At 33.9% G+C, this 15,731-nt stretch overlaps 1 protein-coding gene across 2 annotated transcripts; it reads left to right on the top strand.

The window, feature by feature from the left end:
• Window positions 1-3,726: 3,726 nt before the first annotated feature.
• On the top strand, window positions 3,727-14,379 carry LOC100260352 (putative cyclin-B3-1). 2 transcript variants are annotated; one of them, XM_010646806.3, is made up of 24 exons: window positions 3,727-3,799; window positions 4,180-4,242; window positions 4,330-4,387; window positions 4,465-4,543; window positions 5,110-5,167; window positions 5,284-5,332; window positions 5,431-5,515; window positions 6,263-6,320; window positions 7,119-7,176; window positions 7,264-7,345; window positions 7,522-7,551; window positions 7,641-7,695; window positions 7,867-7,915; window positions 8,013-8,106; window positions 9,482-9,539; window positions 10,490-10,792; window positions 10,869-10,991; window positions 12,058-12,153; window positions 12,310-12,471; window positions 12,572-12,631; window positions 13,209-13,307; window positions 13,545-13,723; window positions 13,807-14,012; window positions 14,096-14,379. In XM_010646806.3, the coding sequence occupies exons 2-23, from the start codon at window positions 4,228-4,230 to the stop codon at window positions 13,940-13,942; spliced, it is 1,986 nt and encodes a 661-aa protein (XP_010645108.1). In that variant the 5' UTR covers window positions 3,727-3,799; window positions 4,180-4,227; the 3' UTR covers window positions 13,943-14,012; window positions 14,096-14,379. The 2 variants fall into 2 exon arrangements, with proteins under 2 accessions (XP_010645108.1, XP_010645107.1); XM_010646805.3 differs by having other exon boundaries at window positions 3,776-3,891.
• Window positions 14,380-15,731: the final 1,352 nt, after the last annotated feature.

Raw genomic sequence — 15,731 nt, 5'->3', positions numbered from 1 at the left:
AAATGTGGCATAATTGTTTTATTATTGCATGTTAGATGACATTATGTCTATTGGCGATGCATGTTATCTCTGATCTTCTTGATTCAAATACAAGCGCATCACGCACTTCTGAAGGCTTTTTTTATATTTGTTATTTTTTATTTTGTCCGGGAAGAAATGCATCTTAATCCATTACAGCCTTCACGCAAGATTAATTGCAAACCATGCTCACCTATATAAGTGCACTCCAATACCCCACATATATGCATACTATAACATCTCAGCTTTACGTGGGTAAAACTCATCTCCCAATACCCACTTCTGGTGCCCTAAAGCAAAACGATGCATTACATCATGTTGCACCTTCCTCTCATGCGGCCTCACAAAATAGTCAGGTGGCTCTTGGTGCAGTGCCAATTGAAGCAGTGTACAAGGCAGATGTTTTGGATTTCATTATCACCGGTCCAAATTATTCTTCTGAAAAAATATTTACTTAAAAGACCAACACTACCAACAGTTTCCCTATGTTTACAATGAGAAAACTCTACATTCTCATAAATGAATATATGGAACAAAATGCTAAATTTTCATTTGAACTAGTAAAAAGTACTGAAATTGCATTAAGATTCCTATGTACAAAAAAACAGTAATAAGTGGACTACTCCATCCACCCTAAAAAAAACTAGTAATATTAATAAGTATCAAATTAGAATAAAATTTTTAAATAAATAATAATAAAACGAAACTTACTAGTCATCAACTGGAATGGTAATGTCATGCTTGCTATAAATCCTATGAATGGAATTGAGAAACCCCGACCATATCTTGTCGAGGTGAGCAACAACCTCCTCCATAGTGTCCTCAATCCATGTATTCGGCTTGGTCTATGAGGCCAACTTCCTCCTTTTACAAGCGCCATAATATAAATCTTGAGATTTAAAAATTTATACCAACCTAATTAGCATGGGATAAGGCCAACTTCCTGCTTTTAGTAGCGCCCTATACCATAAAAAATAAAAATAAAAGCATTTAACTAAGTTAATTACAACTAAGAACATAATATAAAACTTGAGATTTAAAAATTTATACCAACCTGATTAGCATGGGTGACTACATTTTGACCGTATCTTATAAATGTCTGTACATTGTCTGATACATTTGCAATCTATGCAATATATCAAAAAATCGACCTTCATCAGGCACATATCAAGTCCAGTCCCGCTGATGAGTCCACTTATACATCTTTGCCAAGGCAATTTCACCAATCGTACCCTTAAAATTGAGAATATCATGGACAACCAACCGATAAAAAAGTTTTCCAAAAGGCCTCAAAAATATGGGGTGTAGAGGTAAGCTGAGCATCCTTCGTCTGCATACAATAGCAAATTTAAGTTAAAAAGAGAGAATATAAAATTAATAAATTAAAACATAAAATAAACAAGTTAAAACAAATTTTTATCACCTAGAAGAATAGGACCCCTTCAACAAGCTAAGGAAATCATCAAAATCTCTGGTTCGGAATTGTACCCATTTCTTCGCTAGAATGCTTCTCATAAAGTCTGAGAAAACAAATTTTCCTTTTCATTTTTTTATTTATTTTTCAAACCTGTATAAGTATAATATAACATATCTTATTGAATATAATGTGCAAGGGTATCATGCCTAACTAAAAATGACATCATAGGATAGAATATTTCTATATTTGAGGGTTAGGCGTCCATATTTTCAACTAAATGGGGAGAACCTTGGTAGAGGCTACACTAAAATAATAATTACTAGTAATAAATCTATGTTGTTGAAGGAATTAAGAACTGATTGCAAAGGTGTGACACGAGAAAAGTAGGTCAAAGATTGATCTATTGCTTTGTTGTGGGACAAGAAGCTTTTGTTGTTCAGTATATTTGATTATTGGGTTTTTAAGTGGCTAATTGAAGATCATGGTGTTTGGTCTTGTGAAAAGGTTTTCCATGTGAGGGGTTGTGTATTGGCGGATGTGATTGCATTTTGAATTCTTATTTTGAAGGCAACTAGTAAATCAATTGAATTCATTTGTTTTAAAAAGCGAAACAGAAAGAACCAAAAAAAAAAAAAAAATCCCAAATCTCAAGGGAATCACTTGGCTTATGCGCTCCTAGATTGATGTTGTTTGACCCTAATCGAGGTCTTGATTTGTTCAGTTAGTTTAAAGAATGATATTGATCCTTATTTGAAGAGACTTGAGCAGAACTTCAAATTTTCAGTATTACAATATAAAAGTTCTTTTGATGTAACGGGGCAGCCAAGCATCATATATCCAGCTCAGCTGAAACGAAAAGAGGAGAGAAAGGCGGAAATGCAATGGATACTGTTTTCTAGTGCGATCAATTACTTGTAAAATTACTATTTTAGCGATTTTTGGTTAAGTACTTGTCAGACATAGCATGGAGGCTGCTTGCCTTTTCTGTTGCCCACATTTGGGTATAAACGTAGTGATGTAATCCTGGATTACACTTTGTTTTGATTTGATTTTATTTGTGTTGCCCTTTCATCTGCAAATCTCATGGATATACGATGGTCAAGTAGCCACAGCTCATTGGGGGACGTATTTCTAGCTCCTGGTTTCCTCCACATTCTTCTCTGGATAGCTTAGAGCTTCTTGATCACAATAAATGTGGCATAATTGTTTTACTATTACATGTTAGGTGACATTATGTCTATTGGCGATGCATGTTATCTCTGATCTTCTTGAAGAAATGCATCTTAATCCATTACAGCTAGCCTTCATGCAAGACTAATTGCAAACCATGCCCTCCAATACCTCACATATATGCATGCTACAACATCGCAGCTTTACGTGGGTAAAGCTCATCTCCCAGTACCCACTTCTGGTGCCCTAAAGCGAGTTTTAATTTAATAAAATCCGATTAACTTGGTTTAAGTCTTTCAGTTGGTTAAAAATCGATTAGACTAGTCACCTAAGAAATTAGTATTTACATTCTAAAAAAAGGTTGAAAAAGTAAAAGGAGCAGTCAAATGGTTTTTTTTCCCCTCTTTTATCTTACTCTAACAAATTTAGAATAAAATGAAAGGGACAATTGAGTTTTGGACCAATTGATTGGTCCATATAAGTTCACTATTTAAGCCAAAGATTAAGAAAAAGTGTTAAAATTGAGAAAAAAGATATTAATTTTTTATCTTTTCAAAAATGACTTTTACCGAAAAAAAATTATTAATTTAAATTTTATTTATTTTGTAAACCTCAATAATATTTAATATAATTTAGTTATTTGGAAAAAAATATACCATTTTCTAAAAAAATAAAAATAAATTATTATTATTATTATTATTATTTAAAAATCAAACATATTGGAAAATATATATTTTTTAAATTGTGTATATAAAAAATAACTAAAAATATGTCAAAATTTTTTTTAAATGATATGTTTTTCATATATATATATTTTTTAAAAATTTAATTTTTTAAAAATAATAAATTTTCAGAATAATTATTAAAAAAAATAAGATAAAAAAAATTTATCAAAGTGGTAGAAAATAGTTTTGAAGGGTATATTAGTCTTTTCATATTTTATATCATCTTCATCAATTATGCAACTTATATGGACCAAAGCTTAATTTTTGAGCCCAGGTCCAAAACACAATTGTCCCAAAATAAAACAAAATAAATATAAATATGACATTTTGGCAATTTGGAGAATTGGAATCTTAAAGAGGGTATAAATGTAAAAAGACATGGATTTCAAAACAAGCAAAAGAAGCGCTCTTTTGGACTTCATATTCTCTCTCTTCTCCCAGAGACGTTGCAAATTCAAAACAGTCGAAGGTATCATCATTTGAACTTTTCTTTTTTTTCCGTTTGGTTGCCGAGAAAATCCAGATTTTCTTGTCCTTAAGTTTCCAGGAAATCACAAACTTGTAAGTACATTCCCGCCTTTCAAATGGGTGTTTCCAAGATTCGTACTTTTTTTTTTTTCTTTTCTTTTCCCTTCCTTTGATTTCTCAGCAACCAAACAGATCACAAATGGAAACTGTTCCGAAACTAGGATCGTTAACCCAGTAGGTCACTAACGGAAACTGTTTAGTTAAGAGGAGGAATTTTTTGTCACAATTTCCCCGGAACCCTAATTTCTGTTTGGTCGCCCAGAAAAGACAGGGAAAAAAGAATTGACTACCCGAACTTTGGATGTTGCTTCTGCTTTACAGGGTATTGGATCATCAGAAGATTCTGAGAAAGAAAAAGCATAAAACAAAATGGTGGCTGTCAAGGTACATATCAGCTCTTATTCTTATATAATACCTTTTCTTTTCCTCTGTTTTGAATCATGATCAAACTTTTCTTCTCCATAAATGTAGGGAAAATTGAATGCAGCTCCAAGTCGAGTTGCAGGAGATAAAAAAAATCGCAAGAGTGGTACATTTTACATTGTTTTTCTAATGAGAAAATTTTATATTCTTATGTATTAATTGGATGCTCTGTTTCTGAAACAGTTGGCTTAAGTTTCAAGGTTTATTCTGAGAATGAGAGGGTTAATGTAGGTTCCCGTGATTCTGTTGGTACTAGTAGCACGTAAGTATGGTTTGATGTTTATCATTTGCTTTTTTTGTTGATGGATGTCTCAGAATTCAATGTTGTGTTTTCAATTCTTTTAGTAGAACCATGAGAGAGACCCTAATCCCAACCAGGTGTGTGATATAACCAAATATTGAATTAGAAATGCATAGATTTCAGACAAAACAGAGGAAATGAAAAGGAAAAGGAAAATGAAAATTTGAGTCTCATGTTTTATGTTTTTGTTCACTGAAAATTGGAAAAAAATGGAAAAATATCCCACCTTAATTTATCTAACTGGTTTTGTAAAGCTCAGTCCAGTGGAGATTCTGCTATTCTTGGGCTCTAATTCCCAAATAGCAACCATTTATGACTGACAATTTTCAGAGCCTTTTTGATTGGGTTCTAAGATAGTGTAGGTGAAGAATGGAGGTTAGAATTCTTGAATCTTAGGTTTTACATTTTCTGGTACCCAAGAGAACAAAAGTCTCCCTTAGGTATCCCTATTATGGCTATTTTGCTTGGAAGAGAAGAGTCTTTTTGTTAACTTGTGTTCTTTTAACTGTTATCTTTTTTATCTGCAGGAGGAAATCTGTGCAGTTCAACAAAGGGACTGTTCAGAGCAATTCAAGTGATTCAAAGGTTATTTCAATTGCTACTCTTCTTTAGTATATGTTGATTTTGGCAGTTGTTTGGTAAGGTTTGCAGTATGATGATTTAGAAGTCTTTATTCATTTTATTTTCCTTTTGATATAAAGGGGAATCTCAAGAGTTTTGAGAAGGACAAAGACAAGCGGAATAGTTCCTGTAAGGCCCAACTAGACTAAATTTGTAACACAAACTACTGTTGTATGTTTTGAGAAACCTTTCCTCTCTTCCATTTTCTGACATCTTAGTAAAAACAGTTGTTCGAAGAAAAGCTTTGGCTGATGTCAGCAATGTTCAGGGAAACTGTTCCACTACTAGCATGCGTGACGGGTCCAAATCAGTGTGAGTAATACTGAATAATTTTTTGATTTAGACACATTTTTTTAGATGTGATCTTGTTGAATTTTTAGTTTGAGGAGAGGGTATTATTTTCTTTAGAACTTTCAATTGAAGGCTGGCTAATGTAAGTTGTCATGTGCTGTCATTTGAAATAATTAGGGAAATTCTGATATTTGGGACTACATTTTGTTCTTGAGCCTGTAATTCTAAAATCACATGCTCTTTTGGTGCATGAGTGTAAAAGTGAGAGAAATTTGACTTGACATTAGCATGCACACTTGATAGTTATTAGCATCATCACCAGCATTATCTTTGTGCACTGTTCTGCTTGTAGAAATGAATCAAGTGATATGCTCCCATTTCCATGTTCTCCTTAAAACATGAGAAATGACTTGATATGAAATTGGAAAGTGATGCCAGAAGAAAATTTTGAAAAATCTAAGCCAAAATTTTTTATAGACTGTGTTTGTATGTGCTTCAATAGCTTCAGTACTTGATCATTTCCTTTTTGTCAAATGGGGTTCTGGAAGGGGAACTCATTAATATTTGGCGAGCTTTTTGTTAATACTATGGCTCTAGGGTTCAGCGCTTCAGCACTTAGATGTTTTTTGTTGTTGGCACAGGTTTCAGGATATAGTTTGTGCTGCCTACATATTTCTTTTGTATCTTCTTTTTCTGTTGATCTGCATCTTGTTTATCCCATGTTTGCTAATTCGTGTGTTGTACTCCACCTGTTCTATATGTTTCTAGGGTTACACTGGGTCAAGGCACTATCACTGTTTGTGCCTCATCAAGGAAACCTTCCATGGTATGTGAAACCAAATACTAAGTTCACTTTGTATTTTTCGAACTACTTTCATCTTTCTTTGTTAGTTACTGACTAGCAAGGGACAAAAGATTCGAATCATTTCCATTGTAGCCACTTAGTACCTAACTCAGGCAACTGAATTGCCAACATAATTTATTATTTTCACATAATTATAAGAAATAATGAATTAAAATATCATTTTAACCCTTATTTTAACATTTAAATTAGGGTTAAAATGGTTATACAACCTCTTAAAGTTACTTTCATTGGAAGGTAACTCAGGTAAATAAGTTACTCTTACTGACATCAAAATCTCAGTGAGGGTAAGTGATATTCAGATGCTCAAGGGAGGGTTTCAATCTTTAGCCATTTTTTAAAATAGAAGTTTTGTTATAAGAAAAAAGGAATTGATGTTTAGTAGGGTGAGAAACATGCATTGCAATAAGTATAAGAGGCAGAAATCTGCTAAAGGAAAAGACAACAATTACTCGATTGGAAAGGGTGAAGCTTAACCAACAAAGAGTGATGCAACTAAAAATTCCAAGGTGGTTTTGGTAATTCATTTATTTCTCAAAGCTTAAGCAAAGGCAACTTCAAGGGACATAAATTTGAGCATGCAACAGCATAGCATCCTCCCCCCTTCTTCCCTCTCTCTGATATTGCTTGCACCCTATTATGTGTTCAGCAGAATGCCAAAGTGGTGTTATTAAGGCAAAATATTTGCATCCTCTGTTCTCATCCTTTTTTATCCTTTGCCTGCAGCCATGAAGTACTGACAATTTTCTTGTTGTTTAATAGGGTAAAATGGGAACAAATATAAGTCAAGGCGCTGGTGTTTGTAATACTTCAAAGAGAGGTACTTTGCTATTTTTCAGAAATTTTATTTTCATTTTTTTTTTCTGATTAAATGGTGCATTATATGTTTCCTTATTCCAAAGAACAGCAAGTGCAAAAAATTTGAAGGCCTCTTCTAATAACCAAATGACCAAGGATAAGGGCCGTGAATCTGTTAATAATGCTCAAAGGTATTCTTCATTATTTTTCTCATATTTACAGAATTTTAGTTTAGTACCTGAATCTTTTAATGCTGTTAACTGAATACACAACCTACTTTGTGGTTCTTCTTATACCTACAAAAATGTTAATCAATGAATTGTTTTTTCTTTCCTTTTTTTTTTTCCTTTTTCTAATTTGTTGCCAGGACTGCGAGGCTCTCTCATGTATTGACAAGGTTTGTGAGTTTGTAGAATATAGTCTAGTTTATTTGTTAAGAACAAATAACTAATCATGACAATTTTATTTTTATTTTTTTTCTTGAAGGAAGTCATTACCAGTTATAAGGAGGGTTAACAAGGTGGACAGAAGTGATCTAAAGGTTGTTATAGTTACAATGCCTCTTTCTCTTTTCAATGGAATATAGAAAAGAAGGTTTATTTTGATCACATAGTGTAATTTCATTTTTTTTTTTCTTTAAATATAGGTTCTTATGACCATTGGATCTTGTGATTTTTTTTAAAAAAACATTCATCTTCTTGTTTGGTTATAGGAAAATGTTGAAACTTCAGAGCAGGGTAAAGGAAAATCCAGTTTCTTGGGTGAGATACAATGTTTTATGGTTTGAAATTCTTCAAAAACGCAGTGCATAGAACTGCACTGATGAATGTGATGTTTCTAATTGTTTGTGGGCTTCAGTTAAGACTAAAGCAGGTGAAAAAGTGATACCCCAAGTTAGAAACACTAGAACCAATCTTCTGAGAAATCGAGCAAGTGATGGCTTCATATTGATGTAAGTACTATACAACCACAATTGTTTAAAAGATCACATAATTATAAATGTAACCAAAGCCCTGGTCGATTTTATTTCTAATTATTCTTCTTATTACTTCAGTGAAATGAAAGCTGACTTTGATATTTTTTACACTTACTTGGATCTTGGTTTACTGGCTTGCATATGGTGTAAGTTGTATGTCTAATACTTTAATATTAGAGATCAAAGCAATAAGAGTCGAGCACATTTCAACATTCAGGGGGAACACCAAGAATCAAAGTTGCTCATTAAGTTTTGGGGAAAATTTCATTGTTGTTTCTGCTAGTGAATCCTGAAATTTCTGATGAATTCTAGATTCATGGACCAAATGTTCTTAAATCTTTTTTTTTTCCAGTGCTTATAGTATTTAATGAGGACTTTGTTTCTTGTGTGTGTCAAAAAACCGTCCATGTAAAGTTAGAAGTAACAATCCAAAAAAAATGAGCCTTATTTTCAGCCTTACTTGTATTAGCCATGAGACAAGCCACAAAAAGTGAATGACACATAATAAGAGAGATGGGTGACACCTTTAGAAGTGTAATCCTTTCAAACAAGCCTCATCTATGCAAGGAAACCACATGCAATCAGCAGAAAATAAATTTGCTTATTAGGTCTCTAAAAGCAAGGTTTTGTCTTAAACCATCATATAAATTTCCACAGGCTTCACATCACATAACCCATATTCTCAAATAGATTCATCCATTTTCTGCTTCAGATTGATCTTTAGAGACTATGGATGCAAAAATGTCAAAAGAGAAAAAAGATCATCCAAATGTGGAATCAAGTTCATATTCAGAACTGAAAAATACATTTCTCATTGAGGAAATCCCTTTTTGTCTTTTTTTAGGACTTGCTTAAGATTACTTCTCATTCAGAAATGCTGTTTTCTTTTTGTATAGGAGTCACATAAGATTTTTATATGTGATGATCTGAAAACAGGGCCAACATGGTTATGAGCTACCAAATATTTTGGCACTAACACATACCTAGAACCTTCCTTTTTCCCTTCTATATTATTTACTCATACACATATGCACCAAATTTGAGAATGCAGTTAGCTTCATAGTTGATATAACTAGTTAGTGATGTCTAGAGTTCAAATTTAGAAGAGTTTCAGTTTACAAGAGACATGAGGTTATTTTGGTAGAGATTTTGGTTTTTAAGCCCTCTAAGATCAAGGTTTGGAGTTTACATCTGCCTCAATCCTTTCCACTACTTCCATTTGGAAATTTATCCTTCATATATGTTATTTACTTAAATTATAAGCAAAATTCTTACTAGGACTACAGCATTTTTTATTGATCCAAGCTGAGGATTCTATTTATTGATAGTAGATTTTCATGTACATTTCCAGGGCTTCAAGGCGTCAAACTAATGTTGATGCTCATGCCATACCAAAAAGACCTATCAGGGTATGCATATCATATACAGCTTACATTCATTGTTTTCAGCTTATTGTACTCCATCTCATTGTAACAGCTCAGTTGTATAGTTGGTTTAACTTATTTAGTTTAATTAACAAACAAGGTTATTTTTGTCACTTTTTCTTTGGAAAATGAAGCAATAAAGATGTGATTGACTGGTCCTTGATTTGTATTGTTAAATGCAGAAGTGACTTCTGATTGGCTTATATTGGTATTTGGGGGGTTGATACGTTATTTCTTATTTGAATTCTTTATGTTTGGTTTTTCTACCTCAGACTGCTAACTGAAATATGTGCTCATATTTATACATTCTTTCTTTTTTCGCAAAATATTTCAAACTGCTCAAACCCCTAAAGACCAAAAGTCTTCATTCTCCTAAAGGATCAAATGGAACTGAGACTCCACAGACAATCAGCTGTAAAGGAACTTGTTTCATTAAGCTTAATTGCTGGATTTTTTAAAGATTAGTGTGAAACAAGGATAATTACTTTAGTGTAAGCTTGAGTTTCCAAGCTGCTCGTGAATTTTCCAGTGGCCTTAGGACCATATAGCTTCATGGAATTTATCTGTGCATCACATGACCTGCTTCTTATGTTAGACTCTTGGTATTCTCTTTTATTGGTCCATGTTGTATGTTGAAATTGGACAAAAATATAATTCCTATTTGTTGCTTTTTAAACTTCCACTGGAATTATTACGACTTTTAAATGGTGAATTAACGTCATCCTTAGTGTTTCTTTACAGTGCATTATGATTATGCCTTTGACTAAGGTATAATAATCAACTATAACCATCAAGTTCAATTTAGAACAGGATCTTCATTGTCCCTTTTAAAGTCAATATCATTTAGCTCTTACTAGTATTTCAAAACTAGAGATTTCATTTTGCTTAACCAGTTTCAGCTATTTGAACTCTTTCTTTACTTCATTGAAATCCAGCCTACTTTGAGAACCACAGTCAAGACTTCTAATGTTCAAACTCAAAGGACATTGAAGTCCAAGCGGACATCGGTGTTAGACAAGTCAATATCTGGTGCAGCAATTTCATCCAAGAACAAGGAGAAACTAGTGCCATCTTCTCTTCCCGAAAGTATTGGATTCGTGGGTCCTTATCAACCAGCACAAGGAGAGCTTCCACCTGATGGCAATGCCAGCACTTCTACAAATACCTCAGATATCAATAACAGGAGAAAATCTGATCGCAGGAGATCTTTTACATTGTCATTGATGACAAGATCAAAGGTTTGGCCTATTGTATTTTAGGAGTGCCTTTATTCCTTTCTTATGAATTATCTTCCTAAATGGCATTCTTTTACAGCAATTGGAGGAGCATGGTGAATTCAGGAAGCTGGAAAAGTTACCGAGTATAGATGACAATTGCAATCACCTAGAAGTTGCTGAATATGTTGAAGAAATCTACCAGTACTATTGGGTTACAGAGGTAATGGTTCCCTATACTAATTGCTTCCAAGTTCCAACTCAATCTTGTTAGGATAATAGGCTGGCAATCTTTCCTTTCAATATGCGTCTATGTCTTTTGGCATACTAAATGGAAATAAAACCAATAAATTTTAAGGGATTTTGTTTCTATCTACATCATTGATGTTAGAAATGACAATTTAGCGTTTCTGCCTTTCCAATTGTGTCATATGATGGATTTCAGTATGTTCACTTAGTTCACAAAATTCAGTGAGCTTAGCTTATTGACAATAGTTGTGTTTGACTCGATTGCCTCAACAATGACTTGCTACAAAATGTATTAAAGTTAAATTATAACATAGAGAGAGAGAGAGAGAGAGAGAGGGATCAACTATTATAGCTTGGTTATTTATTTATCTATTAAAATGATAAATAGTTAAATCCGGCACAAAAGAGAAATTTAGTCCCTTTTTAGTAGATTAGAAGGTCATCATTATTCAATCATCTTGACACAATAAAGATCTATTTTTTGAAACTGACAACGCAATATTTTCTTCATTGTGTTGGCTATGGATGTTAGGACTTAGGCCATTATACACTTTTTATGTTGGCTATTTAATTATTGAAGTATTATCTATTTAGTACTGGTGGGTCCTGCAATATACAACTGAAAATGGGAGGGCCATTAGATCATCATTTACCCTTTTGGTTTTAATTTAGGATATTTTGGAACAGAGAAATTGGTCTGCCATGGATATAACTGAGGGCATCTTTTTCCTTTAAAAAGAGATGATTATTTACTAGAGATTGAAGTAAGTATGTGAAGGGCAGATCTCCTGATGCCTTCCAACAAAAAGATTAACTGTCATTAGCTTATGCTAATAATTTCATATATAATTCAAGTGAATCTTTTTCTTGCTTCTAGAATTCTATTGTAGAGTTGTGTGAATCTTCCTTGTGTACAATTCACCCTGGATTTCCAGTCATAAGATGATATTCTACCTTGTTTAATGCCTGATATGCCCATGTCTTCATTCCTGTTAGTATTGCTGTTAATCAATTTGCTTTTTGCAAAAAATGACTTGTAGTTGCAGGCGCAGAATCCATCCATGCAAAATTATATGTCAATTCAGTCAGACATCACACCTCAGATGCGGGGCATATTGATCAATTGGCTAATTGAAGTGCGTTTCTTTTTTACTTTTTCCTTTTCTGTTGCCTGCTGCTGCACCTTTCTCTATTTTTGCATTCTCTCTTTGTTTTCTCTGTGTTGCTCATCAGGCCACTACAACCTTGCTCCTTTTATGTTCTAAAGTTGTATGTTGCCACCATGGTTACAGGTACACTACAAATTTGAATTGATGCAAGAAACACTTTATCTCATGGTCACTTTGTTTGATCGATATCTCTCTCTGGTGCCAATTAAGAAGAATGACATGCAATTGGTTGGCCTTACCGCACTCTTGCTGGCATCTAAGTATGAGGACTTTTGGCATCCAAGGGTAGCTAATTATTTATTCAACCCTTATAGTTTATATCTAAATTTGACATGATCTTTCCAAGCTCTGTGTTCACTTCATTTTCATGTTTCGTCTGGTACAGGTTAAAGATTTGATTAGCATTTCAGCAGAGTCATACACAAGAGACCAGATGCTTGGAATGGTATGCACGTGCATTTTCTCGAACCCCTTTAGGAGTACTGAATTTGACCTTGGAGGGGTGGGGGTTTTAGAAACTATGGTAGGACTGAGGGAAACTAAATTCAAGATGTTCTTCCCCTTGCACTTGTTTATCTTCTGCTCTAAAAAGCTATCCCTTTTTACTAGTTAAGTTAAGAGGCAAATCTCACAGGTTGTAGACAGATGGGGGATAAATATTAGTAAGAGAGACTCGTTCTTTGATTCGAAACTCCCAAGTTAACCAAAGTTTTATATCATATTAAGTTACCTATTGACCTAAAAGTTTAGGTTGTTGAATAATATGCCTGCAATATGCTGAGCTAAGATTACTGTTTAGAATCCTCTGGCAGAACATGTATTAGTGGTGCCTGCATTTCTACCCCTGCCTTGGTATATACGACCTTACAATTAGGTAGACAGTGGCCTTTCAGTTTTACTTTCTTGGACTAAGGCCATGTGTTATCTTCTCTTTTCAGGGGTAGGCTGTTCACAATAAGTGGACAGTGGCCTTTTAGTTTCACTTTCTTGGATTAATGCTTTGTGTTATCTTCTCTTTTCAGGAGAAGGTTGTTCTTAATAAGTTGAAATTCCGTCTGAATGTACCTACACCATATGTTTTCATGATGAGGTTTCTGAAGGCTGCTCAGTCGGACAAAAGGGTATATAGCAACATTTCTCTTCTCAAAATCTCAGGCTCTAGGTTCTAGGCTTTTTAAAAGATTTGATTATCTGAAAATATTAACATATGACAAACATCCATATTCAACAAACTCCTGATCTGGGTAGATGTATTTTATGCAATTGAATTGATATTTTGGTGGCTAATGTTTCTGCCTGGATTGGACTTGATCATAGTCCCCAATCTGCTAACACTTTGTGTTGCTTTCTGGATTCAGCTTGAACATCTAGCATTCTACCTCATTGAGCTGTGCTTGGTTGAATACGAGGCTTTGAAGTACAAGCCCTCATTGCTATGTGCATCAGCTATCTATCTTGCGAGGTGCACCTTACAAAGGGCCCCTGCATGGACCCCATTGCTTCACAAGCATGCACGCTATGAAGAATCTCAAATCAGGTACAATCTTTTGAAGATTTTTATGTTCTTTTGCAGTTTTAACTACATAACAAATTTTAATTATGCTTGTTTGGTTGTTTCAGGGACTGTGCTGAGATGATCTTAAAGTTTCAAAAAGCTGCTAGAACAGGGCAGTTGAAAGTCACATACGAGAAATACATGAGGCCTGATCAAAGTGGTGTTGCTGCTATAACACCCTTGAATAGGCTTCCTCGTTAACTCTTACCAAAGTTGGATTTGTTCTCTTTGTTTTTAGCTCCGTAAATATGTTCAACATATTATGACACTGGTAACAAGTCTAGAATCCTATGTCCTACTGCTCATTTTGTTTCTCCATACCAGAAAATTAATCTTTTTGTTTCACCCTTGCAGAAAATGAATGCTACCCCAATTGGCAATGGAGGATACTTTCTACCTTCTAGGATATGAGTCTTAACATTTTGCAAATTACTTCGCTGTAGCTTCCTCCCCCAATATGTGTTGTGCTTTGCGCTTTCAAGTTTTTAGAAAGTGTTTTTCTCTTCATTCTGGATTTTAGTCACACCCTAACAATGTGTGTGTATACTGCCTTCAGGCTTCCTGAGCTCTAACAATAGTTAACTGCTTATACTGATGTATAAAGCTATGTTATGATGATTATAATCTGTGGTTTGAAAGTCTAAACATTCAATGTCTAACTGCTAGATTAACCGAATATATAATATCTGGCCTCTAGGATAATGAAAATACCTTTGCATGACCATTTTAGATCCAAATAATGCGTCATAAACGAGAACTTTAATATAAAAAATACTAATGAGGTGCATGAGAAGATTGCCACATAGACAAAAACTACCACATGAGGATGTTGAGATGGATGGATGCATTAAAGGACTAGAAAACCTGAGCCAATAAAGGATGTATTTAGGCATTCCAAGAACACAAATGATGCTAGGGTTATGAAAATACTAAAATCTAAAGCACAAAGCAAAACGTATTTGATGGTATCATATAGTTGGTAGAAGGCACCATGAATACACACTTTATGTAGAGAAATCATAATCCCGGCAATGATGTTGATTGCACACAATGAAGCTAACATATAAACTATTATCAAGTAAAATGATTATAAACTTGTATGATGAACATATGTGGCAATAGCACACCAACCCAAGCTATGACAACATTCTTGGTATGATAGAAAACACGGGATTCATCCTCTCTCTACAATCAGCAATGGAGACACCAACATCATAAAAGACAATTCTGATAAGGAAAAACAACATCAAAGACAATTGGAGCTAATTCGAGTGCACTAGAAATGTTAAATCAAATAGCGATCTCATTTCCTCATGCAGATATGGAAGAGATTGGTTAAAATATCAAAAATAAAGCCTGTCTTGTATTACATCAAACAAATACTCACCTTTATTAATACGATAGCATAGATGGAAACAACTAAATAAGACATGTAAAAACTTGTTCAAAACCATCTGAAAGTTTGAAAGACTCCCCATAAATCAAGTGAGTACATTCAGACACGTTGAGGATAGGGCATCAAGAAAATGTAATATTCTTGAACAGAGAGAAATGAGATGATTCAAAAAATATTGAGTTTAAAATCACAAAGACCATAACGAAACATGGTCTCATGGGCTCATCTTGTATATAATATACATGATGCTGAACTAGTATACAATATATTATATTCTTTTAAAGCTGTGTTTCAAACATGGAAAACCAAGTGAATTCACTTCTTCTATGATATCATGACTCAAAAGTAAATATCAACATTTCCCAGCTTCTCAGAAAAAGAAAAAGATCGTATCAAATCCGCATTATAAAACCCACTTCACAATAAATGATATGAACAGAAAGAAGACAAAATCACCTTAAAATATCATGCAGGAAACTATAAATTTGAGTGAACTTATAACTTCTGATTGCCAAACATGTAAACTCCATGCAAGGCCAATCCTGGTCTTGTTTGAACCCGAGAAAGCATGTTCCTTAGCAATAGAATTTGGAA

This window comes from Vitis vinifera, chromosome 19 (assembly GCF_030704535.1).
Source record: "Vitis vinifera cultivar Pinot Noir 40024 chromosome 19, ASM3070453v1".
Lineage (NCBI taxonomy): Eukaryota > Viridiplantae > Streptophyta > Magnoliopsida > Vitales > Vitaceae > Vitis > Vitis vinifera.
Note: the sequence above shows the minus strand (reverse complement) of the source record. Positions and strands in the feature narration are given on the sequence as shown.